Source organism: Malus sylvestris, chromosome 15 (assembly GCF_916048215.2).
Source record: "Malus sylvestris chromosome 15, drMalSylv7.2, whole genome shotgun sequence".
Taxonomy (NCBI): domain Eukaryota; kingdom Viridiplantae; phylum Streptophyta; class Magnoliopsida; order Rosales; family Rosaceae; genus Malus; species Malus sylvestris.
This window is the reverse complement of record NC_062274.1, coordinates 52,955,409-52,980,335: the sequence shown is the minus strand read 5'-3', so window position 1 is coordinate 52,980,335 and position 24,927 is coordinate 52,955,409. Positions and strand designations below refer to the sequence as shown.

At 36.6% G+C, this 24,927-nt stretch overlaps 3 protein-coding genes across 6 annotated transcripts; 1 reads left to right on the top strand and 2 right to left on the bottom strand.

The window, feature by feature from the left end:
- Nucleotides 1-130: 130 nt before the first annotated feature.
- Nucleotides 131-6,640, top strand: LOC126604232 (MACPF domain-containing protein At4g24290-like). The gene is made up of 8 exons (XM_050271391.1): nucleotides 131-368; nucleotides 516-819; nucleotides 1,362-1,600; nucleotides 2,463-2,664; nucleotides 3,530-3,598; nucleotides 3,727-3,913; nucleotides 4,921-5,087; nucleotides 5,431-6,640. The coding sequence occupies exons 2-8, from the start codon at nucleotides 559-561 to the stop codon at nucleotides 6,115-6,117; spliced, it is 1,812 nt and encodes a 603-aa protein (XP_050127348.1). The 5' UTR covers nucleotides 131-368; nucleotides 516-558; the 3' UTR covers nucleotides 6,118-6,640.
- Nucleotides 6,641-14,127: 7,487 nt separating this feature from the next.
- On the bottom strand, nucleotides 14,128-16,126 carry LOC126601632 (uncharacterized). 3 transcript variants are annotated; one of them, XM_050268365.1, is made up of 4 exons: nucleotides 16,108-16,126; nucleotides 15,802-15,890; nucleotides 14,691-15,182; nucleotides 14,128-14,591 (listed from the first exon to the last, which is right to left on the bottom strand). In XM_050268365.1, exons 3-4 carry the CDS (start codon nucleotides 14,997-14,999, stop codon nucleotides 14,439-14,441), a joined length of 462 nt encoding a protein of 153 aa, XP_050124322.1. In that variant the 5' UTR covers nucleotides 15,000-15,182; nucleotides 15,802-15,890; nucleotides 16,108-16,126; the 3' UTR covers nucleotides 14,128-14,438. The 3 variants fall into 3 exon arrangements, with proteins under 3 accessions (XP_050124322.1, XP_050124321.1, XP_050124323.1); XM_050268364.1 differs by lacking the exon at nucleotides 16,108-16,126 and adding an exon at nucleotides 15,959-16,094; XM_050268366.1 differs by lacking the exon at nucleotides 16,108-16,126 and having other exon boundaries at nucleotides 14,691-15,082; nucleotides 15,802-16,095.
- A 4,836-nt stretch (nucleotides 16,127-20,962) lies between these two features.
- Nucleotides 20,963-24,704, bottom strand: LOC126605526 (60S ribosomal protein L3-2). 2 transcript variants are annotated; one of them, XM_050272940.1, is made up of 6 exons: nucleotides 24,585-24,704; nucleotides 23,534-23,637; nucleotides 22,913-23,023; nucleotides 22,126-22,430; nucleotides 21,556-21,965; nucleotides 20,963-21,414 (listed from the first exon to the last, which is right to left on the bottom strand). In XM_050272940.1, exons 2-6 carry the CDS (start codon nucleotides 23,616-23,618, stop codon nucleotides 21,156-21,158), a joined length of 1,170 nt encoding a protein of 389 aa, XP_050128897.1. In that variant the 5' UTR covers nucleotides 23,619-23,637; nucleotides 24,585-24,704; the 3' UTR covers nucleotides 20,963-21,155. The 2 variants fall into 2 exon arrangements, with proteins under 2 accessions (XP_050128897.1, XP_050128898.1); XM_050272941.1 differs by lacking the exon at nucleotides 22,913-23,023.
- Nucleotides 24,705-24,927: the final 223 nt, after the last annotated feature.

Below are 24,927 nucleotides of genomic sequence, written 5' to 3'. Positions count from 1 at the left end.
TTTCCTTATAAAGTAAGGAAATTTTACTTTCTGTTTTCCTGGTTCTCACTTGTCATTGCCGACGAGTCAACAGATTCTTTCAAATTCGGTCAAACCCCACAACTCTTACTTTTACAATCTCTCTCTCTCTCTCTCTCTCTCTCTCTCTCATCACTCCCTTGCTTTTCACTCAGTCATTTGACTTATCTCTCTCTTCTCTGTCTGTGTGACTAGGGTTTCTCTCTCCTTCGAAAACCCAGCCAGTCCACTATTCGAGCCAAGGTTTTACACAATCCAACGACGGCGTTGCAGCTCGATTCCCTCTCTGTTTCACCTCAAAAAAGTGTATTGAATCCTCGTCAACTTTCGCAAATTCAATTCAATTTTTGGTTAGTTCTTGAGCTTCGATCTGATTTATCTGTAAAATTTGTCCATTTTTTCTTTATTTTCAGCTGAATTTATGGTCTCCGCAGAAAGATAATTTCTAAATTTGAACTTTTTGTTATGTATAAACTCAATTTTTGGATGTAATGCAGACATTTAATCTTGATTTGGTGAACGAGAGCGATGTGCTGAGCGATGGCGCTTAAGGCTCCAGCTCCGGAAGCTGCCGAGATTGCAATTGCATCCATTGGGCGTGGATACGATATATCCACTGATTTACGGCTCAAGTACTGTAAAGGGGAGTCTCACACTGCTCGATTGATTGAAATCGATGACGATGGAGGCCGCGAGATTGTTCTTCCCGGTGGGATTACCATCCCAAATGTTCCCAAATCGATTAAATGCGATAAAGGAGAGCGCACACGATTCAGGTCCGACGTTCTCTCTTTCCAACAGGTATCTTCAGTTTTTCTTAATCACAATTCTCGCATGTTTTTCTTGTTTATTGAATTTTTGGTATGCATGTCGTTCTGAAGTTTTGTAATCTAAACCTAATGTTCAAATGCGCGGCTGTCACGGCTTGGCTTGTTTTAAAACATTTATGAAGTTGGATGCAATCTAGAGTAGTAATGGAGGACATATAAGAGTCACATTGGGATCGGAAGACATCAAGCGAAAAATGTTATACGTATAAAGTGTTTTATGATTACCTGATCGTTAAAGATATATAACTAATTCGAAAATGAACACCACATTGATATAGCTCAATGCGTGTTACCAGTCCTCCCTTCCCCGAGAAAATAAAAGACGAAAATGAAAATGTCGTATGGCAAAATCCAGGCTTCATATTGTTTGGTTATGGGGATTGGGTTGTGGTGAGGCCGCCTTTTCAGTAAAATATGTGTTCTTTTCGTAGAATCTTATTTTGCAACTGTGATTTTACTTTAAGCATCGAAGCGGTAATAGAGGAGAAATTAAATTTGTTCTCTCTCTTGCAGATGTCAGAGCAGTTCAATCAGGAAATATCGTTGACTGGAAAAATACCCTCAGGTCTCTTCAATTCTATGTTTGATTTCTCAGGTAGTTGGCAGAAAGATGCAGCCAACACTAAGACCCTTGCTTTTGATGGGGTGTTCATCACTCTCTATACTGTTGCACTGGAAAAATCTCAGATGGTACTGTGCGAGAATGTTATTAAAGCAGTCCCATCATCGTGGGAACCTGCTGCATTAGCAAGGTGAGAGGTTTTTGGAGTTTTTAGTCAAATTACAACATTAATGCTAAGCTCCGTCTTTGAAGCTTCATATAGAGCTAATTAAGGAAAGTGTATTCACACACCTATTTTTACTTCTCACACACCTTTATTAATTTTTGGCCATTGATCTTCAATTCATTCAATCCGACGCCCGAAAATTGAGAGGGGTGTGTGATAGAACTACCCTTTATTAACTTCTGATAGGAAGCTTGTTTTTGTAATGTACTTCATATGCTAGTTGTTTGCCTATGCCATGCGCCTATGTTTCTTGTATTGTGGAAGTTACAAAAGGGGAAAGAAATAAGAAAAGAAACAAGCAAGAATCAGGCTTCACAAAGCTTGTCCAATACATTTACTTTACCTTTTAATCTGTAGCAAGTGAGGTTTCTATATTTGTGAAATTTTCTGTATCTGTCATTCGTATGCCTTCCCCTTCTGCCTGCATCATTCCACCTTTTCATGGGACATATTCTTCTCGTTTCATCAACTAATCTTAGTCTTGAATCCCGTTGAAGAGGGGAAATTGATTGTTGAATACTTTTTTTTTAAATGCTGTTGCCTGAAATAAATTGCATTAAATTCATAGGACCTTAAGCATGTTTCATGCTTATGCATATTCCTGCAATACTTGGGTGTCATGGTTCTCCAGCGAAATAATTAATTTCATGTTGATGCATTTATTGGTATAATCTGTATGGCATTAGTAAATCCAGTAATAGATGGGACTGAGTCTTCTGCGAGGCATGTTATGATATTTATATTTTATGTTTACTGTATTCCATGTTGACTGTATTAAAATTTTGGAAATGGGAACTTGTTTTTTGATATTTTATGTTTATTCTAGGTTTATAGAGAGATTTGGAACACATATTGTTGTTGGTGTGAAGATGGGAGGGAAAGATGTTATATATATGAAACAACAGCATTCTTCAACTCTTCAACCGGCTGATATACAGAAAAAACTAAAGGATATGGCAGATAAAAGGTTTTTAGATGCCAATGGTCAGTATGGTATGCCTTCGGAACAAGGTTACAAGAATGGCAAGGTTTGTATGGTGGTTAATTTTATCTCATTTAATAGCTGAGTGTTTAAAATGGTCCAATGAATTGTAAGCATACAATCTGATTCCTTATGCTAAGTTGGGACTGCTAAATAATTATTAGTTTTGGTTCTTAATTCTTAAAAAGGAATCCTGTCCACTTTGTTAGATAATAAAATAGTTGTTTTTTAGTTTATGGTGAGAAAGTAGTTGTCAATGTAATGACCTGTTTCTAAAAAAATGGATTAAAAAGTGTTTGAAGGTAGTTGTGAGTGTAATATTGAATCTTGCTATTTCAAAGTTTCTAGTAAGTATACGGTCTGGATACCAAGGATGTATCCTTTCATAGGTGTGCCAAAATTTGTGAGTTGATCAAAATGATTTAAAGAAAAGCTTCAGATGAATCCATAATAGATTATGACGTGCAAACTTTTTTATTTTCCTAAAGTTTTCATTTGGTGTGAAGAATGTTTATCATGAAAGTTTCATTGTTATAAGAGAGTATAACTAACCAATGATTAAATGTTGTTATATGGAACCATTAGGCGATGAGAACTGTGGTGTTTGCAGCATAGGTGGCAAGCTAGTTTGGCAGGAATTTGTGAGATTTGACTTTGAATTGCTTATATAATTCTTTTCTTCAACTATGGATTGGCTTTATAAATAGGCCATTCCTTGTAATTTAACCCTAGATTTTCTTATTAGTACTGATAATACAAGAATTAAGTTAAAAAGTTGTTCTCTTGAATTTGCTCTAAGTCTGCTTTTCTCTATTTCTACTGTATTCTAATTTCTTAACTCAACATGCATAAGTTATTTATCCTTTTTTTCCCGTTCAAAAAAGTTTCTTATCTAATCATTTGTTTTTCAGTTTGAAATCAGGGAGCAGCGGTTAAGGTTTGCAGATACTAGTCCATCAAGTTCCTATTCACAGAAGGAAGTGCGTATAATTACTAAACCTTGTTGATTGTCTAACTGGCTTCGTCGGTTATCAGATATATATAAATAAAAAAATAAATCCCTACATTTTCACTTCTGATTTTCAATTCTAAGTTACTTTAATTGCAGGACATTTTAAGCATTTGCAAGAGGAGAGGTGGAAGTGAGATGAGAAATATATCCCATAATGAATGGTTACAAACTGTTCAGTTGGAGCCTGATGTGATCACAATGTCATTTATACCAATTACTTCTCTGTTGAATGGAGTCCCTGGGAGTGGATTCTTGAGCCATGCCATAAACCTTTATTTACGATGTAAGCAAAAGTTTTTCTGTTTGTGTCACTTTTGTGTTTTATTTTCTATTTGCTGCTTTGAAAATCTTGACCCTCATAAGTGTGCGTCATAATAATAGGCTCCTATGTTGAACAATAGTAAGTGTCTTACTAAAATTTCAACCAAATAGTTTGTTTTATTAGGTTGCCAGATTGTCAGTCTGGATCGTTGATCAAGTGGAATCTTGTTTGGATTCATGGTCTCATTTCACAGTTTGGCAGCATGTGTTTGTGAGCACGTGCCTTTGGAAGCTGCCGATTTGTATTTACTTAGTTCAGTTGTAGGAGTCGGGTTTTCTGCTGAAGATCGGCTGTTGTTATGGCCCTTGAGTCTGATTTCAGGTTTCTAGTCGCTGATGCTTGTTCAAGATTATGTGCAGTCCTAATCTGAGGTGTGATAACAAGGAACACTAGGTGCTAGGACACAAACCCACAACCTCCCTCTTAGGGGAATTAATGGTACAAGGGTCTGTTATTCTATCTATTTTATTAAACAAATTTATGCAAATTCTCCAATGGAACAGTCACCACACTACCTTTAAAATTGTTATACAGCCTATTAAAAAATTCTAGGGTCTACAAGTAGCCAACTTAACTTCATGGGCACTATTTATAGCCCCTTAAAAGCCACAAGCTTAAGTCTAGCCAAATCTCTAATGCTCATTTCTTTCTTAAATCTTTTTCTAGACATAAATTTCGTGGATGACAATTATTTTTCTGGCCATAATCTTGTTTGGACTTTTTTTTTTTTGTTTGGTTGTTAGGGAAACTAAATATAGACAAATAATTTACTTTAAAGGCGTTTCCTGACATAAAATATCTCAAATGCATATGCATAGCTCTAAATGCTTTTATTTGTAATTTGGAGAAAAATATTCTTCACCGTATTTGCTTCTCTTCTAGGAAATAAAATATCAACTAGGACAACATGATTTTCTTAGAAACAAAGTTAACATGTGGACATTTTTATTCTGCTCCTATTCTTACAGATAAACCACCACTTGAAGAACTCCATCAGTTTTTGGAGTTTCAGCTGCCAAGGCAATGGGCACCGGTTTTTAGTGACCTGCCCCTTGGTCCACAGCGGAAGCAACAAAGCAATGTATCTCTACAGTTTAGCTTAATGGGGCCCAAACTATACGTCAACACTAGTCTGGTAAAGTGTCTCCTTTACCTTTTTTTTCTTTTAAGCAGAAGTAAAGTTCAGTTGCATGACTGTTTTAATTAAGTTTATGTTTTTTTTCATCTCGAACTTTGAACCAGATGAGACAATCATCCATTAACTTGGGAAAAATTACATGCTGTATGGATGGCATCTGTTTGAGTGGTCATTTACTGCTTTCCTATTCATTCTCTTATGATGCTCCAATAATTCCATGGCATAAACTAAACCTCTTGACTGTTGAGCAGAAAAAGAGAAAAGGATCCATGAGTATTTGTCGTGCTTAAAAATAGTTTCCTTACCGGCAGAAATCTTATTTGTTATATGTTGATATCAGGTTGATGTGGGAAAGAGGCCAGTGACTGGTCTGCGACTGTATTTAGAAGGCAAAAGAAGCAACCGTTTGGCCATTCACTTACAGCACCTCACCTCTCTTCCAAATATCTTCCAACTCGAAGATGATCCAAATGGAAACTTTCGTCGTGATTCCTATGATCGTAAATACTATGAGAAAGTCCAGTGGAAGAACTTCTCCCATGTCTGCACTGCCCCTGTGGAGTCTGATGAGGATCTTTCAATAGTAACTGGAGCCCAGTTACAGGTTGAGAATTATGGAATAAAGAATATCCTCTTCTTGAGACTCCGCTTCTCTACTGTTTCCGGTGCGAGAAATGTAAAGCATCCTGAGTGGGATGGATCACCAGGCTTGGCACATAAGTCCGGACTCATATCAACACTAATCAGCCATCATTTTACAACAGCTCAGAAACCACCTCCACGGCCTGCAGATGTGAACATAAACTCCGCCGTTTACCCTGGAGGTCCTCCGGTACCCATCCAAGCCCCGAAGCTTCGGAAATTCGTTGACACAACAGAGATGGTAAGAGGGCCACAGGAGACTCCGGGTTATTGGGTTGTCTCTGGGGCAAGGCTAGTGGTTGAGAAGGGCAGGATATCCCTCCGTGTGAAATACTCTTTGTTGACTGTAATATTACCTGACGAAGAAGAGTTGGAGGGACAGTAGCGGATTCCGCGTGTTGTCGAAGAAAATGGGAAAAAAGATGAAATGGTACAGATGTTTGGTACTGGGAGGAAGAACGGGGGGGTATTCGATACTGTGAGAGTTGCCGAGGCTGTTGTAGTAGTGTTGTATATTTCATTTCTCACCTCCGATGTCATTTGTTTTTGCAATGTAGAATTTTCTGACCTTCACAAGTTCACAACAGGGCAGGGTTCTACCTTTTGCAAATTATATGGTGTAAATTTTTGGAAGGGGTATGTATCAAGAGCTGAGCATCGGCTTTCACTAGCGACTAGGCGTCGCGAAAGGCACCGTGGCATGATGTCCAGATTTGGATGAATTTACCGGAAGAGGAGGTGGTGATTTGGCGTGACCGCCGCGGTGGCCCCATGTCCAGATTTGGATGAATTTACCGGAACAGAAAAAAGTGGCAGTCTCGTCTGTCTTCCTTATGAACATATAGGGAAGGGAGTGAAATTCCATTTTTGCATGGCCTTCCTTAATATAATTTGATTTTACTAATTAAGTCGGGTATCAATTCTAGTCTTGTTCTTTTGGGTATTTTCACATTAAAAAAAAAAAAACATTTCAAACTCAAAAATTTGGAGGAAAACCCTACTTTGTACGAAAGGGTTTTTTTTTTTTTTTTTTTTTTTTGGGTCCAATCAAACTCTTGGAAGTGTTTTTCCATAATATTTATAGTTGGGAATGGTTAAATAAAACTGCCAGCATTACTAAATTGTCATTTTTTTTTTTCCGTATTTGGCATAAATCAAATCTAAGACTTCTTATATAAATCAATAATTGGCATTTTATCCGACAGAAAACAATAATACCTATGTAATGTGGTGCGGGCTCGATTTTCACTTATTTGGTTCTTTAACATTAAACAATTTAACTCGCTAACTTTATTGTTTGTAAAAAAAAAACAAAACAATAATTGGCATTTATTGTTTAACAAAGTTAACTTGAAACTTATTATTCTTTTTGTCTAAAAAAAGGGAAAATTGGCTGTCCTAATCCTCCATGACCTCGATCAAGTTTTCTACGTTATCTTTATTTCTAATTTGTAACGACGATAATTTACCCTAAATTATATATAATTAGAGTTGGCGTTTTTGCTTGTCTTGCTGGAGGAAACAGCACAAGCAGTCGTGCAATTCTTGTTCATGTACACTTGCCCCTTCTTCTCGTTCCACTTTCAATCAATTTCTTTCTTCTTACGCGAAAATGGCGGATGCGCTCGTCTCCATGCTGCTACAACGGTTGGCTTCAGCAACTTATCGATACATCGAAGGAGAGCTTAAATTAATCTTGAACGTCGAGAAAGAAGTTGAAGATTTCACTAGCAATCTCAGTGATATTCAAGCTGGAGGATGCAGAGCAAAGGCAAGTAAAGGAGGCCAGCGTCAGAGGCTGGTTGGACAAGCTGAAGCAAATACCCTACGAAATGGGGGACGTGCTGGACGAGTGGAACACTGAAATTCTGAAACATTAAGTTGACAAGCAAGAAAGAGAACCTAAGAAGGTATGCTTCTCTATTTCTTCCCGTTGCTTTTGTTTTGGCCATGTAAGTTGGGGTTGGGTATTTTCCGGCATGACATTGCTCTCAAGATCAAAGATTTAAGTGATAGGTTAACTGTGATTGCTAAGCAAAGAGAAATGTATAATTTTCAACACACAGAAAGAGTCATTCAACAACCTCAACAGCAGAAAACATCGTCTTTTGTCGATATATCTAAGATATTTGGTCGGGAATTTGAAAAGGATATGTTTGATGAGATTAAGATTGCCAATGCCATTTGTGGTAACAAGACCCCAAGTTCAAATGAGTTGGACCATGTCTTGCAATGTAAGTCTAGATCCATCAAGGGCAAAATGTTTCTGCTTATCTTAGATGAGGTCTAAACAGAAGACCGTAAGAAGTGGGACAATTTAAAACTACCGCTAATGCAAAGTGGTGCTAAAGGTAGTAGAATATTGGTGATTACTTGAAAACAAAAGGTTGCAAGTATGATGAGAGCAACCACGCACATGATCAATTTGGAAGAGTTGAGTGAACATAATTGTTTGTCAATCTTCAATGACATGACATGACATTTTCTGATAGGAAGTGGGTGAGTCTAACTTGTTTGGAGATATAAGCAAGGATATTGTAAAGAAGTGTAAGGTTTTGCCTCTTGCTGCAAAGGCTTTAGGTAGTCTCATGCATGTTAAGAGAATGAAGGAAGAATGAAATGATGTTTTAAATAGTAAGATATGGGAGCTAGCAGCGTTCGAGCAAGAAGTGTTCCAACCACTCTTATTAAGTTATTATGATTTGACACCAACAATCAAATGTTGCCTTTTATTTTGTGCTATTTTTCTAAAGGGTTAGGTATTTGACAAAGATTATTTGATTACTTTGTGGATGGCACAAGATTATCTTAACTGGAATGAGAATATAGATAAAGGAATACTTGGTAACACATTTTTTTGATAACTTAGCTGTGCGGTCTTTTTTCCAAGATTTTAAGAAGGACCGTGATAGTGGTAAAGTTATAAGTTGCAAAATGCATGATATCGTGCATGACTTTGTGCAATTTCTCACCAAGAACGAATGCTTGATTACGGAAGCTAAGGGTGGTAAGAACGAAATAGAGGTGTTGGGTGATAAGGTTTGCCATTTGACCTTAACATTTGTACCTTATGGCCAACGTCCACCTTCGATCTCCTCTCACAGTTGCAAGAACATAGTACTCTCAGAGCTTCTCGGTTAAGAATTTCAACAGTAGACTTGGGTTTTATTTCACAATTGAAGGGTCTGAGGACATTAAATTTGAGTGGTAATTCCATCAAAGAACTCCCTGAGGAGATTGGTGATTTGGTACACTTGAGGCATATTGATTTGTGTGTTAATATTGGGTTCAGTGTTCTAAAAAATCGGTCTAGGCGGCCGCCTAGGCCCTCGGTGGAGGAGTCCCGACCCGATTTAGGCTGAAACGTTCATGTAAGGTGGGGAAGATTTAGGCGGCTACCTAGGCGCTACCTAGGAGCCCTAGGCGGTCTGGGCGATTCTTAGCGGTTGTCTAGGTGGCTCTGCAACTCTTACGTAGGATTTGCAACGCCGAATCTCAAAGTGGAGCCTCGATTGAAATTTTGCTGCTCACGCCTAGGAGCCCTAGGCGGTCTAGGCGATTCTTAGCGGCTGTCTAGGTGGCTCTGCAACTCTTACGTAGGATTTGCAACGCCGAATCTCAAAGTGGAGCCTCGATTGAAATTTTGCTGCTCACCGTTTGTGAGTAGAAGAGGAAAGAGAAAATGCAAAAAGAGAGAAACTCTTAACTTTTAAGGTATTAATCCATGGCAGCGCGATTTGGATTTGAGATCCAGTTCGACGTTCTGATGACTAAAGGAAGAAGCAGAAGAAACGGAAAAACTCAAATGGGAAGAGTGTTCCATTTTCCAAAGGGTGTGATAATGATATGGGCTTTGGAAATCTTGGGTAGCGTGACATAGTTAGGGTGGAGGGAACAGAAACACAGATGGGATGTGATATTATTTGGTTATAAATCTTTAATAACCACACACTACCTTTATGTGGAGTTTATTGGAAAGGACCTGGATTGTCTGCCCTTCCCCATCTCATCCCCTTCCCATCCCCTTCTATTTATGTGGTTACGGTTAAGCCACGTCAACATTTTATATTGATTTTTTAATAGAAATAATAAGACAAAAAGTAATGGGAATATAAAATGTTGACGTGGCTTAACCATGAACACAGAAATAAAAGGGGATGAGAAGGGTATGGGATAGGTAGGGCAGACAATTCAGGTCATATTGGAAATCTTGGGTGGTGCGACAGTGTTAGGGTGCAGGGGTCAGAAACACATATGGGATGGGATGGGATTTTATTTTTTTTTATTTTTTATTTGTTTTTTGAAGAAGGGATGGGATGTTATTTGGTTTTTAATCTTTAATAACCACTGTGGATGCAAATTTCTTCCTCCTTGATCTTGGACAATTTTGCACCTACAAAACAATTAACACCTTAGGTTAAGGCCAAGAGCCTCACGCACCCACGATGAAGGGGGGGGCTTTGGCTGAAGAACCTCTGATGCCAAAGTTAGAATTTAGAGAGAAATAGTGTTTAAAGAATTTTGGGATTTTTGCCAAAGTGTTGGAACTATCTTTTGGTGAAAATGGGAATCTATTTATAGGGATAGGGGTGACCGGCCTAGCTAGGGTTTTTGTGTTTGATTTAGGTTTAATTAGCCAATTTATTTGGCTATTTAAACATAAAATGAATGTTTTGGTGGTTTTTGGAATTAATTGGCTAGTTAATTAGGGTAATTAAAAAGGGAAAATAGTGGAAAAGGTGGTGAATAAGATGGTTTACTTTTCTTGATGGGATTGGCCGGCCACTTTAGTAGTTTTAGGTTTGGATGGGTGTTTCAATTGATAATTAAGGGATTGATTAGGTAATTAATCCCTTAATTAGTCAATTATTATGATTTTAGGAAATATGAAAGGAATAAGTATATTATTTAGCTAATTGATTAGCTAAATAATGAAATGGGAAATATATGAATAAATTAGGTTTTAAGTTGATACCTATTTTGGGTATTTTTGACTTGGTTGAGGGATAATTGCCTGCTGCTTGGGCGTAGGAATCCCGGTAGGCCTCAAGGGTAGTTTTGTCAAAAGTCCACGTGTCGCCTAGTGAATATTTTTGGCTCCACAACCACCCACTTCTACGTGGGGTTTTTATCATTTCAAACAGCTTGGAATATACCTACATTATATACATATATATATGTGTGTTATATATTTATATAAATTATTGGGATAATGTTTTTTTTTTTTACTTAATATAATCACACACACACACATATGCATATAATTTTTAATAAATTGTGTGTTTTTTTATTTTTTAGTTTCATAGTGGCACTTATGAAAATGGTGTACCTAATTTGTAAATGATGGATTGACTACAAATTCATCCAATTGTGAAATGATTGGAGAACTTTTAAGGGGATACATACAAGTATAGTTTTTTTTTAGTGTAACTAAGCACTTATTTACAAGATATATAATAAATTTACATAAATCCGCCTAGGCGCCTAGGTGGTAGGCCCATGTCCACCGCTCGACTAGCGCCTAGCGTTTTTAAGAACCTTGATTGAGTTGGAGATATTACCTGACAGTATCCACGATTTGTACAATTTGTATACCTTGCGCCTCAAGCGATGTTATGCACTTCGAAAACTACCAGATAACATGGGGAAGTTGATCAACTTAACGCATCTATACGTCGAGGGATGTGCAGCTCTGGCTTACTTGCCAAAGGGGTTAGGGAGATTAACAAGTCTCCAAACACTGGATGCGTTCAGTGGTGACCACGAGAAAGCATTTCAATTTGCGGATCTGAGAACGTTGAACCTTGAGGGGAGGCTCACCGTTACTTTCCCCGGGGATGTGGAAGATGTGAGTGAAGTTGAGAAAGCACAACTATGGGATAAAAAGCAACTGTTTCATCTCAGCCTTATTTCTCGAGTTGAGGACAACATGCAGAGGGAAAACACTGCTGTAGACATCTTGCGACCGCACGAAGATTTGGAATCTTTGTACATTTTTGGATGGCGTCTTTGCACAATTTGAGAATCCTTACTCTTAAGTGCTAGGGATGAGTGTGAACTTTTGTCTCCTCTTGGGAAATTGCCGTCCCTTGAAAGACTAACCCTGCGATGGATGGAAAGAGTGAGGAGGGTTGGTGTTGAATTCTTGGGATACAAGATCAAACATCATTCAATTCATCCTCCTCATTGTTGCCGAAACTGAAAGAACTGAGCTTTTATGAAATGTCGGAGTGAGAAGAGTGGGAAGGCATGGAAGGGTGGAAGAAAGACCATTGTGAACTCACAGTAATCATGCGAAGCCTTTCTTCCCTAGAAAATTAGGAATTCATGCCTGCCCTAAGCTAAAAACACTGCCAGACTTCCTCTTCAAAAGACCTATGGAGAATCTTGACATCTCTGGATCCATGACGCTTTCAGATCGTTACAAATTATAACGTGTGAACTCTACCAATCTCATCATCCACCTCTTCTGGTAACTGAGCTTTTATTTGGATATTTAAGTAGGTTGATGAGTGGATTTTATATTATGTCTTTTATCTTAATCTTAGTTTATTTTGGTTATTATTTTGGAAGAATTTTGATACTTTAAATTGTATTTTCAATATAGGACTTTCGACTTCTTCTGGGGAAAAACGTAATCAAATCAATGAATTTTGGAGTAATTCCAATTGGAGGATGTTCGTGAGTCGCTTAGCTTGATCGTGTCAAAATATCAGATTTTTCCAACAAGCGGTTATTGTCAGGCTATAAAATAAAGGAGCAGTGCGCGATGCTGGAAAAGTGTCGTTTTGATTGCAAGTTTTGGAGCACAAGATGACCTATTTTGGATTTAGCCCCTTTTGGAGATGTGTTCAAAATGTTCCAATCTTTAAAAGAATATGTCTTCCAATCTTTAAAATAAGTTTTCATGGGCCAGATTGGAAGGAGATTTAAGGATAAAACGTGGCTGGACAGTTCTTGCAGATTCTCCTAGCTTAATTAGGATTTTATTTTATAGTATATTTTATTATTATTTGGTTTCCTAGTTGGATCCAAAGACTTATATTAGGGGATTATTGGTTAGATTTTGTAGAGCGATATAAGGTTTTTACCTTAGTTTTCTTCTTCTTCTCTTACGCGACTTTGGAGATAGGAAATTGGTTAGGGTTCTTGAAGAATTTCAGACTTTTACCTTAAGGTGTTTTCGATCTTTTTCTTTTTAATAATATTTTCTATGATTTTAATTATGAATATGTGTAACTAATCTGTTTTGCTAGGGCGAAGCCTTGAGCCTTAGTATGAATATATAATTTTTATTTGATTGCTTGTGATTGAATGCATGCATGCTTTGAATTATTGATTACTGTTTTGAACTATTTAATTGTCTTAATGCTAGATCACCATTAAGATCTTTAAAAAAGTAATTTGATGCAATTTTGGTTGGAAGGTTCCCTGAAATTGACGCTGGCTTCTCGTGATTAATAATTGTAATTTCACTTAAGATAAACACCACGTTTTAAGGGTGCATGGTTTTTCAAAGGGTTTTCACAAAACATAATGAGTCTCTCATATTCATATTTGATCTAAACGTCCGGATGAGTTGCATGTTAGATGTACGTTCTATGTTGGAGGTTCCAAGTAGGGTATATATTAGGAAAATCTAACCTTCAAAGTTGCAAGTGTAGATCATAAGTAATTAGTAAAAATACATAGGATTGCTAGGATGATAGCGGAACCCTAATGCTTTTATTATTATTTTTTTTTAATACTCCTTTCTTTAATCTTTTTAACTTTGGCCAAATTTATTATTTGTTTTTAAAAAAAAAATCGTTTTTAATATTACCTAATTTTCAAATCATATTTCTCAATTTTCAGTTTCAAGTAATTAATTAGGAATTGGTTTTACATAAATTATTTAAATAGTCCTTGTGGAGAACGACCTTGCATGAGCATATATACTACAACAACCTCATACTTCTGCAAGTATTTTGTGTGATTTTAACATTCTTTACGTAGGTACTAAAAATCCTATCATATGTATCAATGTTACGACTACGTAGCATAATATTTGTTTGCTTATTTTTGTTCTGAATCTTTACACATGATCGCTAGGCAGGATTTTGTTAATGGAGCAATGTCGATAAAGTGGTGACCCGCTGCTACACATTTTTCTGAAGTTCTGTAATAATCTAGAACAAGCATCAGCGACTAGAAACCCGAAATTAGACCCTGAAATCCATTCATCATTTCAGGGATTTTATTGAAGCTATAACAATGATCCAGATGTAAGAGACTTGTACGTAGTTAAAACGATTAAAATCTTGCATGGTTGTACCTAACGTCATGTGTTAGAATCACCCCTCCCCCGAGGGGTAGTGAATGTTTGCAGTTCTATTTTCTAATGTCAATGGAGTCGTACAAAATTGAACTTTCCTTAATTTTCTTTGTAAATAGGACTCTGTGCAACTCACAGAAAATATCCATCTGTAGTCATGCACTTGACGTAGTTCTTAACCATGGGAGTTTTTTATGCATCTCACTCCCTCACCAGAAAGGAAAACACAAAATACAGTAAGAAAGATCGGATTCTTGACGACGTTTCAAAGTAGTCAACTGCTGTTATGTGGTGATGGACAGTAGTTATTCGCAGGCAGGAAATTGATATACAAACAGCCTCTCCAGTTGTTATAATATAATGCCGCAGGGAAAGTATCATCTACAACCATCCTAACGAGGAAGTACAAATTTATTATGTTCATGGGAAGGCCAATAAATCCCTTCCCTGGAGCACCTCGGCAGAGGAGCTGGTTGTGCAATGTAGGTCGGACACTGCTCTCCCGGCATCACTACTGAGAAATCTGGCGCATACGACGTTGAAACCTGTGACATCGATGAACAAATTATGATCAGCTAGCTCAAACAAGTACATGTAGTCGCCTTCTTTCGAGAACAATATATACCAAGTAGAAACAAACTTACTGTTTGTGGAATAATTCTTCCATGCTTGTCAAAATGTCCGGACTCGGGAGATGCATGATGAGTGAGAGCTTGAGGCGTGGAAAAAGAATTAGGACTTGGCTTAAACAAATGTTCAAAGATAGCCATGATAAGAAACATGGAAATCAAGATAGCCGTGGCTACAAAACCGTAAGAAATGGCACTCATGCTCGATGTCCCGGAGCCCTTCCATTGCACTTGTCGATCAATTCCTGATTGAGAAGAAGAAGGGTCTGAACTTGTGTAGTATATGTTCCATGGCTTTGGTCTTTCAGAACCAGTCTCGTTCATAGTCTCCGGTCACTAGGCTTTTGCTTTCCTCTCCCCTCTACAAAGCAGCTGATTTCGGGTATTTGGTATGGATAAGCTACGAACTAATTAACGAGAGAAATCAAATGTATGCTTATTGCAGCTAATATTTCTTCTTCTGTATGTTTGTCTTTGCACATACATTTTGAACACTTCAACCTCAAGCTGAAAAGGAACACATGAAAACCAATACTCTGCTGAAATCAACATGAATAAACGAAAACCCGAAAATTGGAAAAAATTCCAAAATCAACAACTTTAAATGTATCTGCCACTCAATTTACGTTGCATAATTCAGAAGACATAAAGGATTTCTTCTGTTGAAAATTCTAAACCAAACAAGTGTTTGGAGCGATAATCTATACTAAATTTATCTAAAACTACGAGGTGGGGAATTTGGACTTGCAAGCAGAGGGGGGAGCGAATTGCTCAAGCCAACTTGGATACGCCCAAGTCTGCAGCAAAAGAAACAGCTTACTGCATTGAAATTGGGGCAACATTTATGCATTTTCAGGTTGCAGCATTGGGTTTTTGGTCGAGTACTCTAATTCATTTAACTAAACACATTACAGAAAATGCACAAAACAACATAATCACTGAATTAAGTTAAATGGACTGAATTAATTCAGTGAATCCTGCTTGTATAAAAAAATCACTTCAACAACATTTTCAACAGACCTAAAAGTTCCAATGGGATCAACCGAAAGAGTGAAAAAATTTCGGACGCTATTAGGAACATAATCAGCACTGCAATGACATAAAATCTACATGTTTAAGGACTAACCTGGTCTTAGAAGCAGTAAATCCATTGTTTCTGCTCCACAGATACAGCAGCAACCGTGATCATCGTCTCCGATCCGATAGCTTAACTAGCTGCCACAGAAGAACAAGTTACCCACACACACTTCTGATTGCATTATTTAGAAGAAAACAGCTCTCACCCAGCTATATAGCTTTATAATATCCTCCAATGCCACAGAAAATGTAAAGACAAAGTTATATGATAATCCCTTTGGCTTTGGCAATTGGTAGTACATCTTTTCATGTTTTTCTTCATGATCTTTGATGCCTAGCTTAATGGATACTATACCTTGTCTGAAGAAGCAAACTTAAAGAAATCAAAAGAATGGGCCTCCCTGTCTGTCTAGCCAAAAACAACGCTCCCTTTGGTGCTTTTTAAAAGTTGACAACTTTTTTTAAGTGCTAAACTTCATTTAATTAGGGTAATAAAATCTGGACGCAATCAAGTTAGCTACATTACTACTGCACCAAGTTCAATTTATTTTCCTCATAGCTTAAATTAGACTAGAATATCATTAGCATACAAAAAAAAATACTTGGCTTCTTACATGTGAGAAGTCGTTCATTCTTTAATGATTATATGATATCGTTTCACCATACAATCGTCATAATCAAAACCACTTATTCTCTTTATCATCATCTAAATATCATCTCTAGAAGAAAAAAAATCATTCATTTTGAAGTCTGTTTAGCTATTTATATGTGTCAAACAAATCGACGATTATGGTAAATAAATCTCTAAATCAATTTGTTTGATTCTTATGGATGACTAAATAGTCTCTAAATCAAATGAATTTTCTAGAGATGATGTTTAGATGACGATGAAAAGGAGACTGAATGATTCTAAGAGAAAGAAGAATGACTTTTTAACGTAAGGAGTCAAACATTGTTCTAAAAAAAGTTCATTTAGGTCACAATTTGTATTTCTAAACCTACTCATTAACCCACATGAGTCCATCTGCCATTTGGTGGAAATTAGCACAAGTTATGATTTCTTAGCCATTCTTGGCATAATTTACTACATTTTCTTTACATAAATTACCAATGAGTAAAAGATTATATGCATCAAGTGCTTAACCAACATGCACAAACATGATCATTCCAAATTTATAACTATAACAACAATTAAACTTTATCCTATTAAGTAGGGTCGGTTGTATGAATTATAAAGCACAGTTACACTCTATTTTGCGTCAAATATTCCGTTAATTTCAACTACTCCATATCTTCATAGTTTATAATTATAATCTAGAACAAATAAAAGATTAGAGTTGGGAAACTACTCAATTTGTGGAACCTAATTTTAAACTTTTGGGTTAAAAGTCACAAAGATTTCAAATCCAACATTAGCATTGGAGTGTAATCATGGAAAGGTGAACAATATCTCACATAATCTCCAATAATTACCCACTAAATAAAAAGAAAGAGCAAAAAAATAAAGACATAAAAAAGAAAAAGCTGCTAAAGATTATTAAAACTAACTAAAGGCTGCTGCAGGTGCAAGGTGTGTATTAAATCTTAATAAGAAAATACCAAAAAATAAAAATTTAAATGAAAAAAATAAGGTGGGAAATCTAGAGAGAGAGAGAGATAGAATCAATCATAGCTGTACTGTACCAGCAGTTGAGGAAGTATTGAAATCTACTTCAGATCGATCAAAGTGTACAGGCGGAGAAATTCGAATCACTTAATTTTAATTTTAGGAATAATCAATTTCAATAGCCCGTTGCATAAAAATTAAAAAACTTGAATAATCTAAATCTTCTCTCTCTAAAACGGTTTAGATATCTCAATCTCTAAATTCCGAACACGAAAATTTGTAGTGGATTTTATTCCAACGAGAAAGGAATGATTCAACAGAAGAAAGAAAATGGGGCAATAGGGGTAGCAATAGCAATTAGCATGCATAAAAAAACAAAGCTACAAAAAGGAGGAGGTGACATGTAGACCACATCAAATTGTTCCTCATATACATACTTTTATAAATAAAAGATGCCCTTTTGAGACTTTTGTCAGAATCACTAGAGCCAATTACCTGAATTCTTTACAAAGAAAAACCCACCAAAACTCAAAGCAAAGTTTTAAAGTAAAGGGCCCTGTTGACTCACCAAAGTGGAGCCGTGTAGCGTGGTCTTATGAATAAAAATATCATTATAGTATTTCATTGGACGATAGAATTTATTATTGAAATCTTAAATTCAGATTAGACAAGAGTAAGATAGCAAAATATAAAGAATAGTGATTTTCGCATGCCGTTTTCTTCTTTTTTACACATTTCGCAAGCCGATTTACACAAAAAGGGGGGGAATTTAGAAAACAAATCAAGTATGTGATCCAATATCCTAGTAAATAGAGTGTTGGCTTTCCAGCTATGCGTTTCAGGTTCAAAACTTCTTCCTCCTCTAAATTATTGTAATAATTTCAAACGCATTCCGCTCCTTTTTTATTTTTTTTAAATTAAAAAAAATTGAACTCATATAGCTGTTTTACAAAGAAAAACCACCAAAACTCAGCAAAGTTTGAAGGGAGTTTTAACAAAACATTTCTGGTACTGTTCACTTTTAACGAAAAACTACATTTATACATTTCGCTGGTACTATTTACTATACCTTTAAAAATGACTTTTCATTAAAATGGAAGGTTTTTTTGGACTTTTCGTTAGTTTTCCTAAGTTTTAAAGTAAAGGACCATGTTGACTCCAAAGTCGAGCCTTATAGTATGGTCTTATAGATTAAAATATCATTACAGTATTTCATTGTATGATGGAGCTTAATATTGAAATCTTATATTTTAAATCAACATGAGTAAAACAGCTAAATGTGTAGAGATATGATTTTCCCATGCAATTTTCTTCTTTTTTACACATTTCGCAAGCCAATTTGCAAAAAAAAGGGGAGGGAGGGGGAGGGGGGAATTTAGAAAACGAATCAAGCATGTGGTTCAATATTCTAGTAGATAGAGTGTTAAGTTTTCATCCATGCGTCTCAAGTTCGAAACTCTCTCATTTTTTAAGTATTATAATAATTTTGAATCCATTATGCCCTTTAATAATAATAAATTGTTAAAATAAAAAATAAAAAATAAAATGCTGAGAAAAATAAGGAAGAGAGGGGTAGCCTTGGCCATTGAGTGCAAGCCTTTTATCAACAAGGCCATCACCATGTCTGAGACTGATGTGAAAGCCTATCTAGACTGGTACTCTTTCATATTTTTAATATTTTTAATATTTTTATCTTATGCCAATCCACACACATACAAAAAAAAAAAAAAAATCCAATAACTTGACCAATATTGTCAAACAATGGATTTAGATCAACTCTAACCCTGGGCTATTTGCCAAATTTCCCCCAAAATTTCCCCCCAAACACCATCCAACCCAAGCTAAAACATTGGGCTAAAAGCCAAATGCTAAAGCTGGGCCAAATCCCCCCCAAACACGCGTGGACTCGCATGATTTTGGGCTAGTCTCGGCCCGGTCACTCGCTGACGCCCCCCACTCGGGCTGCTTGCCATCACGTCCCGACAGCGTGGGACCCCAGCGTCAGGGCCATGTCGGCCACTTGCCCGAGCCCAACGGCTCTTTTCCGCATATGACGGCCATCGTTTAAGGACCGTTGGTTGATCCAACGGTCCAGATTCAAATTTTATTTTTGAAAAATATGTTATTTTAAAATACATTGAATCCAACGGTTGAGATTTAATATACTCAAATCTAACGGTAAAAAAAAGATCTAACGGCCCAAATTAAAATCCAACAACTAAAATAATTAAATAAATTTATTTAACACAAAATTTACCCAAAAACTCTATAAATACCTATGTATTTGTTCAAATATTCACACAAAACTCAAATTTCTCCAACAATTCTTCCAATTTATCTTTCTACCATTTCTTTCCTTTCCCAAATTGTTCAACATGCCAAGAGAGCATGTTAGAGGTAGTAATTGGACCTGTGAGGAAGATGTTTCTTATGCTTGGCGTTGAAAGTTGAAAGTTTGGTGTTGAATGGTTGGTGAAAGTTGAAAGTTTGGAGTTGAATGGTTGGTGAAAGATGAACAGTTGGTGAAAGTTGAAAGCTTGCTTTGTGAAAAATTTAATGATTTTTCAATATTTATCGGAATTTAAATTTTTTTTAGATTAAAATGTTCATAAAATTAATTTACAATAGTCTACATATTTATTTTTTATTAAGAAAAATTGATTTAAGAAAAAAATTAGCCTAAATTCATTCTTTAATAATTCCGGGCTAAAATTTTAGGTCAGAAGTGTTGGAACAGAAAAGATGTTTCCGGGCTAAAAACCAAAATTTCCGGGCTAAAAAATTTGGCTTTTAGCCCAAAGGTTGGAGATGGTCTTAGATTGTAACTCAATATCTTATGTTTCTCAACACTTTAAATAGAGAACATTTTCACTTAATTTCTTGCCAGCAAATATTTTTCTCTTTATTTAAAGCTTGCCATCACGTGAGAACACTACATAATGCACAATCAAAGTAAGGCACGGTAAATAATTCGGATCAACGACCTACTCCTAACCACACCAATATTGTCTCTCTTGTTCGTGGCCTCCGACACGCTATTCTCATTGTTCAACATGGTCTCACCGTCTGACTGCTGTTTTTGTTTTGGATTTGATTTTGGAACCCCTCAAGGAGGAGACAGACAAATATGTACTACCAGTTTTTGCCACTTCACATGCTCTACTTTTGCATTATTTTATTTATTTTTACTTTTTTTTCCGGGTCAACATATACGTATGTGGGCTGTGATAAAACATTAACCTAAAACTTTCTACAAATGTGTGGGTCCCTTTCACAATAATAATCAAACGGCTAATCGATTTTAACAATTTTCTATTAACGTATCGGAAGAACTTGAAAATTTACCAATTCGGATCATGAGATTAATATAATTAACAACGGAGCGGTGTCTGGGTGGATAAGCACAAAAAATTGTCAGAAGTATTTACTCGTTTGGAAGTATTAAAAACCCTTTTGTTAAAAGTGCTTTTCGCAGAAAGAATTTAAGTATTTTTTCAAAATCCATTCGCATTATTACTAAGAATTAATCCAAAACACTCTCATCGAAATCTTCTTGTGCAATAAGCTTGAACAGGAATAGAAAGAATCACGAGCTAAAGCGATAGAAACAGCAAAACGATCACTTCTCGGGCTTAATTAGCCGGGAAAACAACGAAAGAATCCGATAAAACTCTGTCACAAAACTGGAAGCAGGCAAAACTTGCAATCCAAACCAGAAACATAAAAATGTCCGAATAACTAGCAAGCAACGAATGAAAGAAAATGGGGATTACTGTGGATCGATCACCATTGCCAGATTAAGCCTTGAGCCGCCCGTAGTACCTCGCCTTCTCTTGGGTAGTCTGGAAGCGACCGTGACCAAATTTGGACGATGTATCAATGAACTTGAGCTTAATGTCCTCCAGAGCAACCCTAGATGTTTGCTTCAGAAGCGTCTGCCTCAAAGTAACAACGCGCTTTTTAGGACCCACGCAGCAGCCTTTCATTAGAAGGTAATCCTGCTTCACTTCACCGTAGTGTGGGAAACCTCCCATCGGGGTAATATCCTTCTCAGTCCTGAACATAAAAACATTTTAATATCATCAGTAAAAGTTCATGTTAAACCCAATTTCCAACACGTACAAGTAAACCAATGATGCAAATTCGATCCCAGTGAAGTCAAACGAAGAAGAAAATTACAAAGGAAGAGGCACCAACCTGTCAAATTCAGTCATTGCAGAGTGCGACTCTTGATCAGCCTTTCCGAGCTTGTAAATCTTCTTGTTCATCTCAGTACGATGGTGGTAACCATTCTGCCCAGCCCTGGCAACAGTAAACGACACCCTAGCTGGATGCCAGGCACCAATACAGGCTACTTTACGTAGACCACGATGGGTCTTACGTGGAAGACGGGTGACGCCCCATCGAGTCACCACACCCTCATAACCCTTCCCCTTAGTAACCCCAATAATGTCAATCATCTCATCTTTCTGGAAAACAGCATCAACAGGAACCTGCTTCTCAAACATGCTATAAGCATAGTCAACCTTCTTTGCAATGTCCCCACCATTCACTTGAATCTCCATCAGATGGGCTTTCTTCTGCTTCAATCCCTTCATTTTCCTAATCTGCAAAAGATAAGCCAAAAAAAGAAGATTAGATTAAATTCTAGGTAAAAGTTTAGCAATAGAACATCGGAATGGCAGCAAACAGGGTAACTGTTTTACTTAACACCTTCAGTAATCACATACTTTTTTTCTGTTCAGAAAACAAACCAATATAATTTACCTGGGTGTGGGCTAAAACACGAATCACAGTGCAATATTTCTTCATTTTCTCCAACTGAGCCTGGATGTCTTTTTTCCCATCTTCGCTCTCATACTTTTTTGAGTACTTGCTGAATGCTTTCTTTTTTGACTTGCACCAGTTCTTGTAGAATCGCCTCTTCACCTCCTCACTCAGATGCTGGGCCCAAACTGTGTCCAAGGAACGGAGACCACGAGGTGTCTTCACATAACCAACAACACCAACAACCACCATTGGTGGTGTTTCAATAACTGTAACTGCTTCACATGTTTCTTTCTTGTGTAGCTCTGCAGGGAAATATTAGTTTCAGAACATAATACGGAGTACAGATAATATATAATTAGACCAAGCACAAAGAACAAGCCACAAAGCAATACTACAACACTTAAGTAACCGAAAGAACAGGTTACAACTTCTAAGCCAAGTAAATAACATGGTACTAAAATTCAATGGGAACTGACAAAGAATAATAGAAAATAGATCGCTCATAACTTGAGAACACTGATCAATAAAAACCGCGTAAACCTTAAGTCAAGGAAACATAAAAAATAAAAAAAAATCAGCACAAGCATTGTTCTGGTACATACAAATCATCATAGTATTCTATAGAATTTACAATGCAAATGCAAAAATTTTGCTTATGAAAAATGTCATCAATATAATTCTCCTAATTTTTATCTTATATTTCTATTAAAAAAATTTTATCACAAAGTTTTCCTCAAAGTAATAGTTTCCTAAAAAACTAGGGTAAAACAATAGACCAACTCACTTGACCCGGGTTTTTCAACATCTCTCACAATATGGGTCATTCCAGCTTTGTATCCCAGGAAAGCAGTCAATCTGGGAGTTTTTGTTGGATCATCTTTGGGGAAGGCTTTCACTGTATAAACAAAATCATGTAAGCCAGATTTTCCAACGAGAAAACAACCCTAAAGTTAGATTAAACAGTTTCATAAAGAACAGTAACAGAAAAAAAATACAGTATTAAGATAGAAATACCAACTGTTGCTGCTACAATCTAAGCGGATAAAACATACATATAGCATTCCATTGTGGATATACACTGAGAAACCAACAACTTGTATGTGAAATATTAGATATTAGATATAATATAAAATGAGATGCAACACGGACATTTGTACCAACCAAGCATTCTCATTCCTATATAACTGAACCAATGGGTAAAATACAGGTCCACAAGTTACGTGCAACTTATAAAGCTCCTTCACAATAGTAACACACACATAAGATAAAAAGCCAGTGCATTTTCATTGGAAAAAAAATCAGGAGCAAGTTCGAACAAACGCGAGTCAATATATCATTGGATTGCACCTTTCAAAGAAACACAGACTACTAAATAGCACGTTAAAACTGAAAAAGAAGAATAAACCTTTTCCTCTGTGGCGGGCTGCTCTTTTCCTTGGAAGAAACCCCAAAGAGCCATGTCTTGGGTGCTCAAACTTACGATGAGACATGGTTCCTTCTCAAACTAGTCTACAAAACTCCAAAACCTCAGATTTTCTTACAATTACTCAAATAAATTCAGTCATGCATCTCAAACAATAATAACACGTTCAGGTAAAAAGAATTAAACAAATTATTTTCACACATTGATAAAGAAAAACAATACAGCATCCACATAAAATTAAACTACAAAAATGATTTTACCAAACGCCAAAAACTAATCATTGTGGTATTACCATTAAAAAAACTCCAAAAATTGATCACAAAAGATCTTAAAACTGTAAAAAAAAAAATGTAAATCCTTCAAAATAAAACCATTTGATATAATTAAAAAAAAATGCTGGCAAGAAACCATTGCACTGTTGCAACTTCAAGGTCCAAAAATTGGTTGTAAAATATCTTAAAGCTGTAAAAACAATTTAAAATAAACTGGAATCACCAAAGCGCACGAAAACAATTGAAATCTCAAAGGAGACGCCCGTAAACCGAAAACATGGTAGAATACAACCACATTCTCCAATCGGCGACACAAAATGCTCCCAACAACCAAAGGCCTATGGCACAACAATGGTGCCAATTCTCGGGCTCCTCCGTATTTCTTTCCAAAACCCCAATTAGGGTTTTGGCAAAACCAGAACCCCTTTGAGACTCCAGCCTTGATTACTCACAATGTTCTCATGGGAAGCAATTCGGTTTCGCCAACGGAGGAAGTTAGTAGCATCCAACACGTCCACAGTGATCAGGGCAACAAGTACTAATTAAAATCACAACAAATACAAACGGAAATTCTATGAAAACCCCAAAAATCTAAAAGTCCTAAAATTAAACTTTCATATTATTGATCCAAAATTAAACTTTCGATTCAAATTTCCATGAATTATGGGCATTGGTAGAACTATAAATTAAAGAAGAACACAAAAAACTTCCATGAATTATTTGAAAGGCCTAAAATTTTCAGAGAAATTGAACGATGCTACCTGCGAATCGAGAGGATGAGAGGGAAAATGCAAGAAGCAAGAGGCGCAACCAGCTGGATTGGCTTCGGTGAGACTGACTGAGCAAACCCTAGCTATATTAGTTGTGGGGTCCTACAGTGCTTTTAAAGTGGAACCCACGGCTACGATTAACTTGTCAAAATGATAAAATGATAACATGGATTGTTATCCGTTAGATTTAGGGCACAATGGAGTTGGGGTTAAGTTGGGCCTCGTATAACTATCGGGTTCGGTCCAACAGAAGTTGGACAAAAGGCTTATATTAAACTTGGAGAATTTGTTAGGTCAGAGACCTGGGTCGACTAGCCCATGAACGAGTTCATTT

Bases quoted from the DNA above. Each gene is read 5' to 3' on its own strand.
- LOC126604232 (XM_050271391.1), top strand. From the start codon at position 559: ATGGCGCTTAAGGCTCCAGCTCCGGAAGCTGCCGAGATTGCAATTGCA. The intron at 820-1,361 runs GTATCTTCAGTT...TCTCTCTTGCAG, and splicing joins ACGTTCTCTCTTTCCAACAG to ATGTCAGAGCAGTTCAATCA. The intron at 5,088-5,430 runs GTAAAGTGTCTC...TGTTGATATCAG, and splicing joins TATACGTCAACACTAGTCTG to GTTGATGTGGGAAAGAGGCC.
- LOC126601632 (XM_050268365.1), bottom strand. From the start codon at position 14,999: ATGAACGAGACTGGTTCTGAAAGACCAAAGCCATGGAACATATACTAC. The intron at 14,592-14,690 runs GTAAGTTTGTTT...TCGATGTCACAG, and splicing joins GAAGAATTATTCCACAAACA to GTTTCAACGTCGTATGCGCC.
- LOC126605526 (XM_050272940.1), bottom strand. From the start codon at position 23,618: ATGTCTCATCGTAAGTTTGAGCACCCAAGACATGGCTCTTTGGGGTTT. The intron at 23,024-23,533 runs GTTTATTCTTCT...TTGTTTATACAG, and splicing joins AGCCCGCCACAGAGGAAAAG to TGAAAGCCTTCCCCAAAGAT. The intron at 21,966-22,125 runs GTAAATTATATT...TATCTTTTGCAG, and splicing joins GTGTTTTAGCCCACACCCAG to ATTAGGAAAATGAAGGGATT.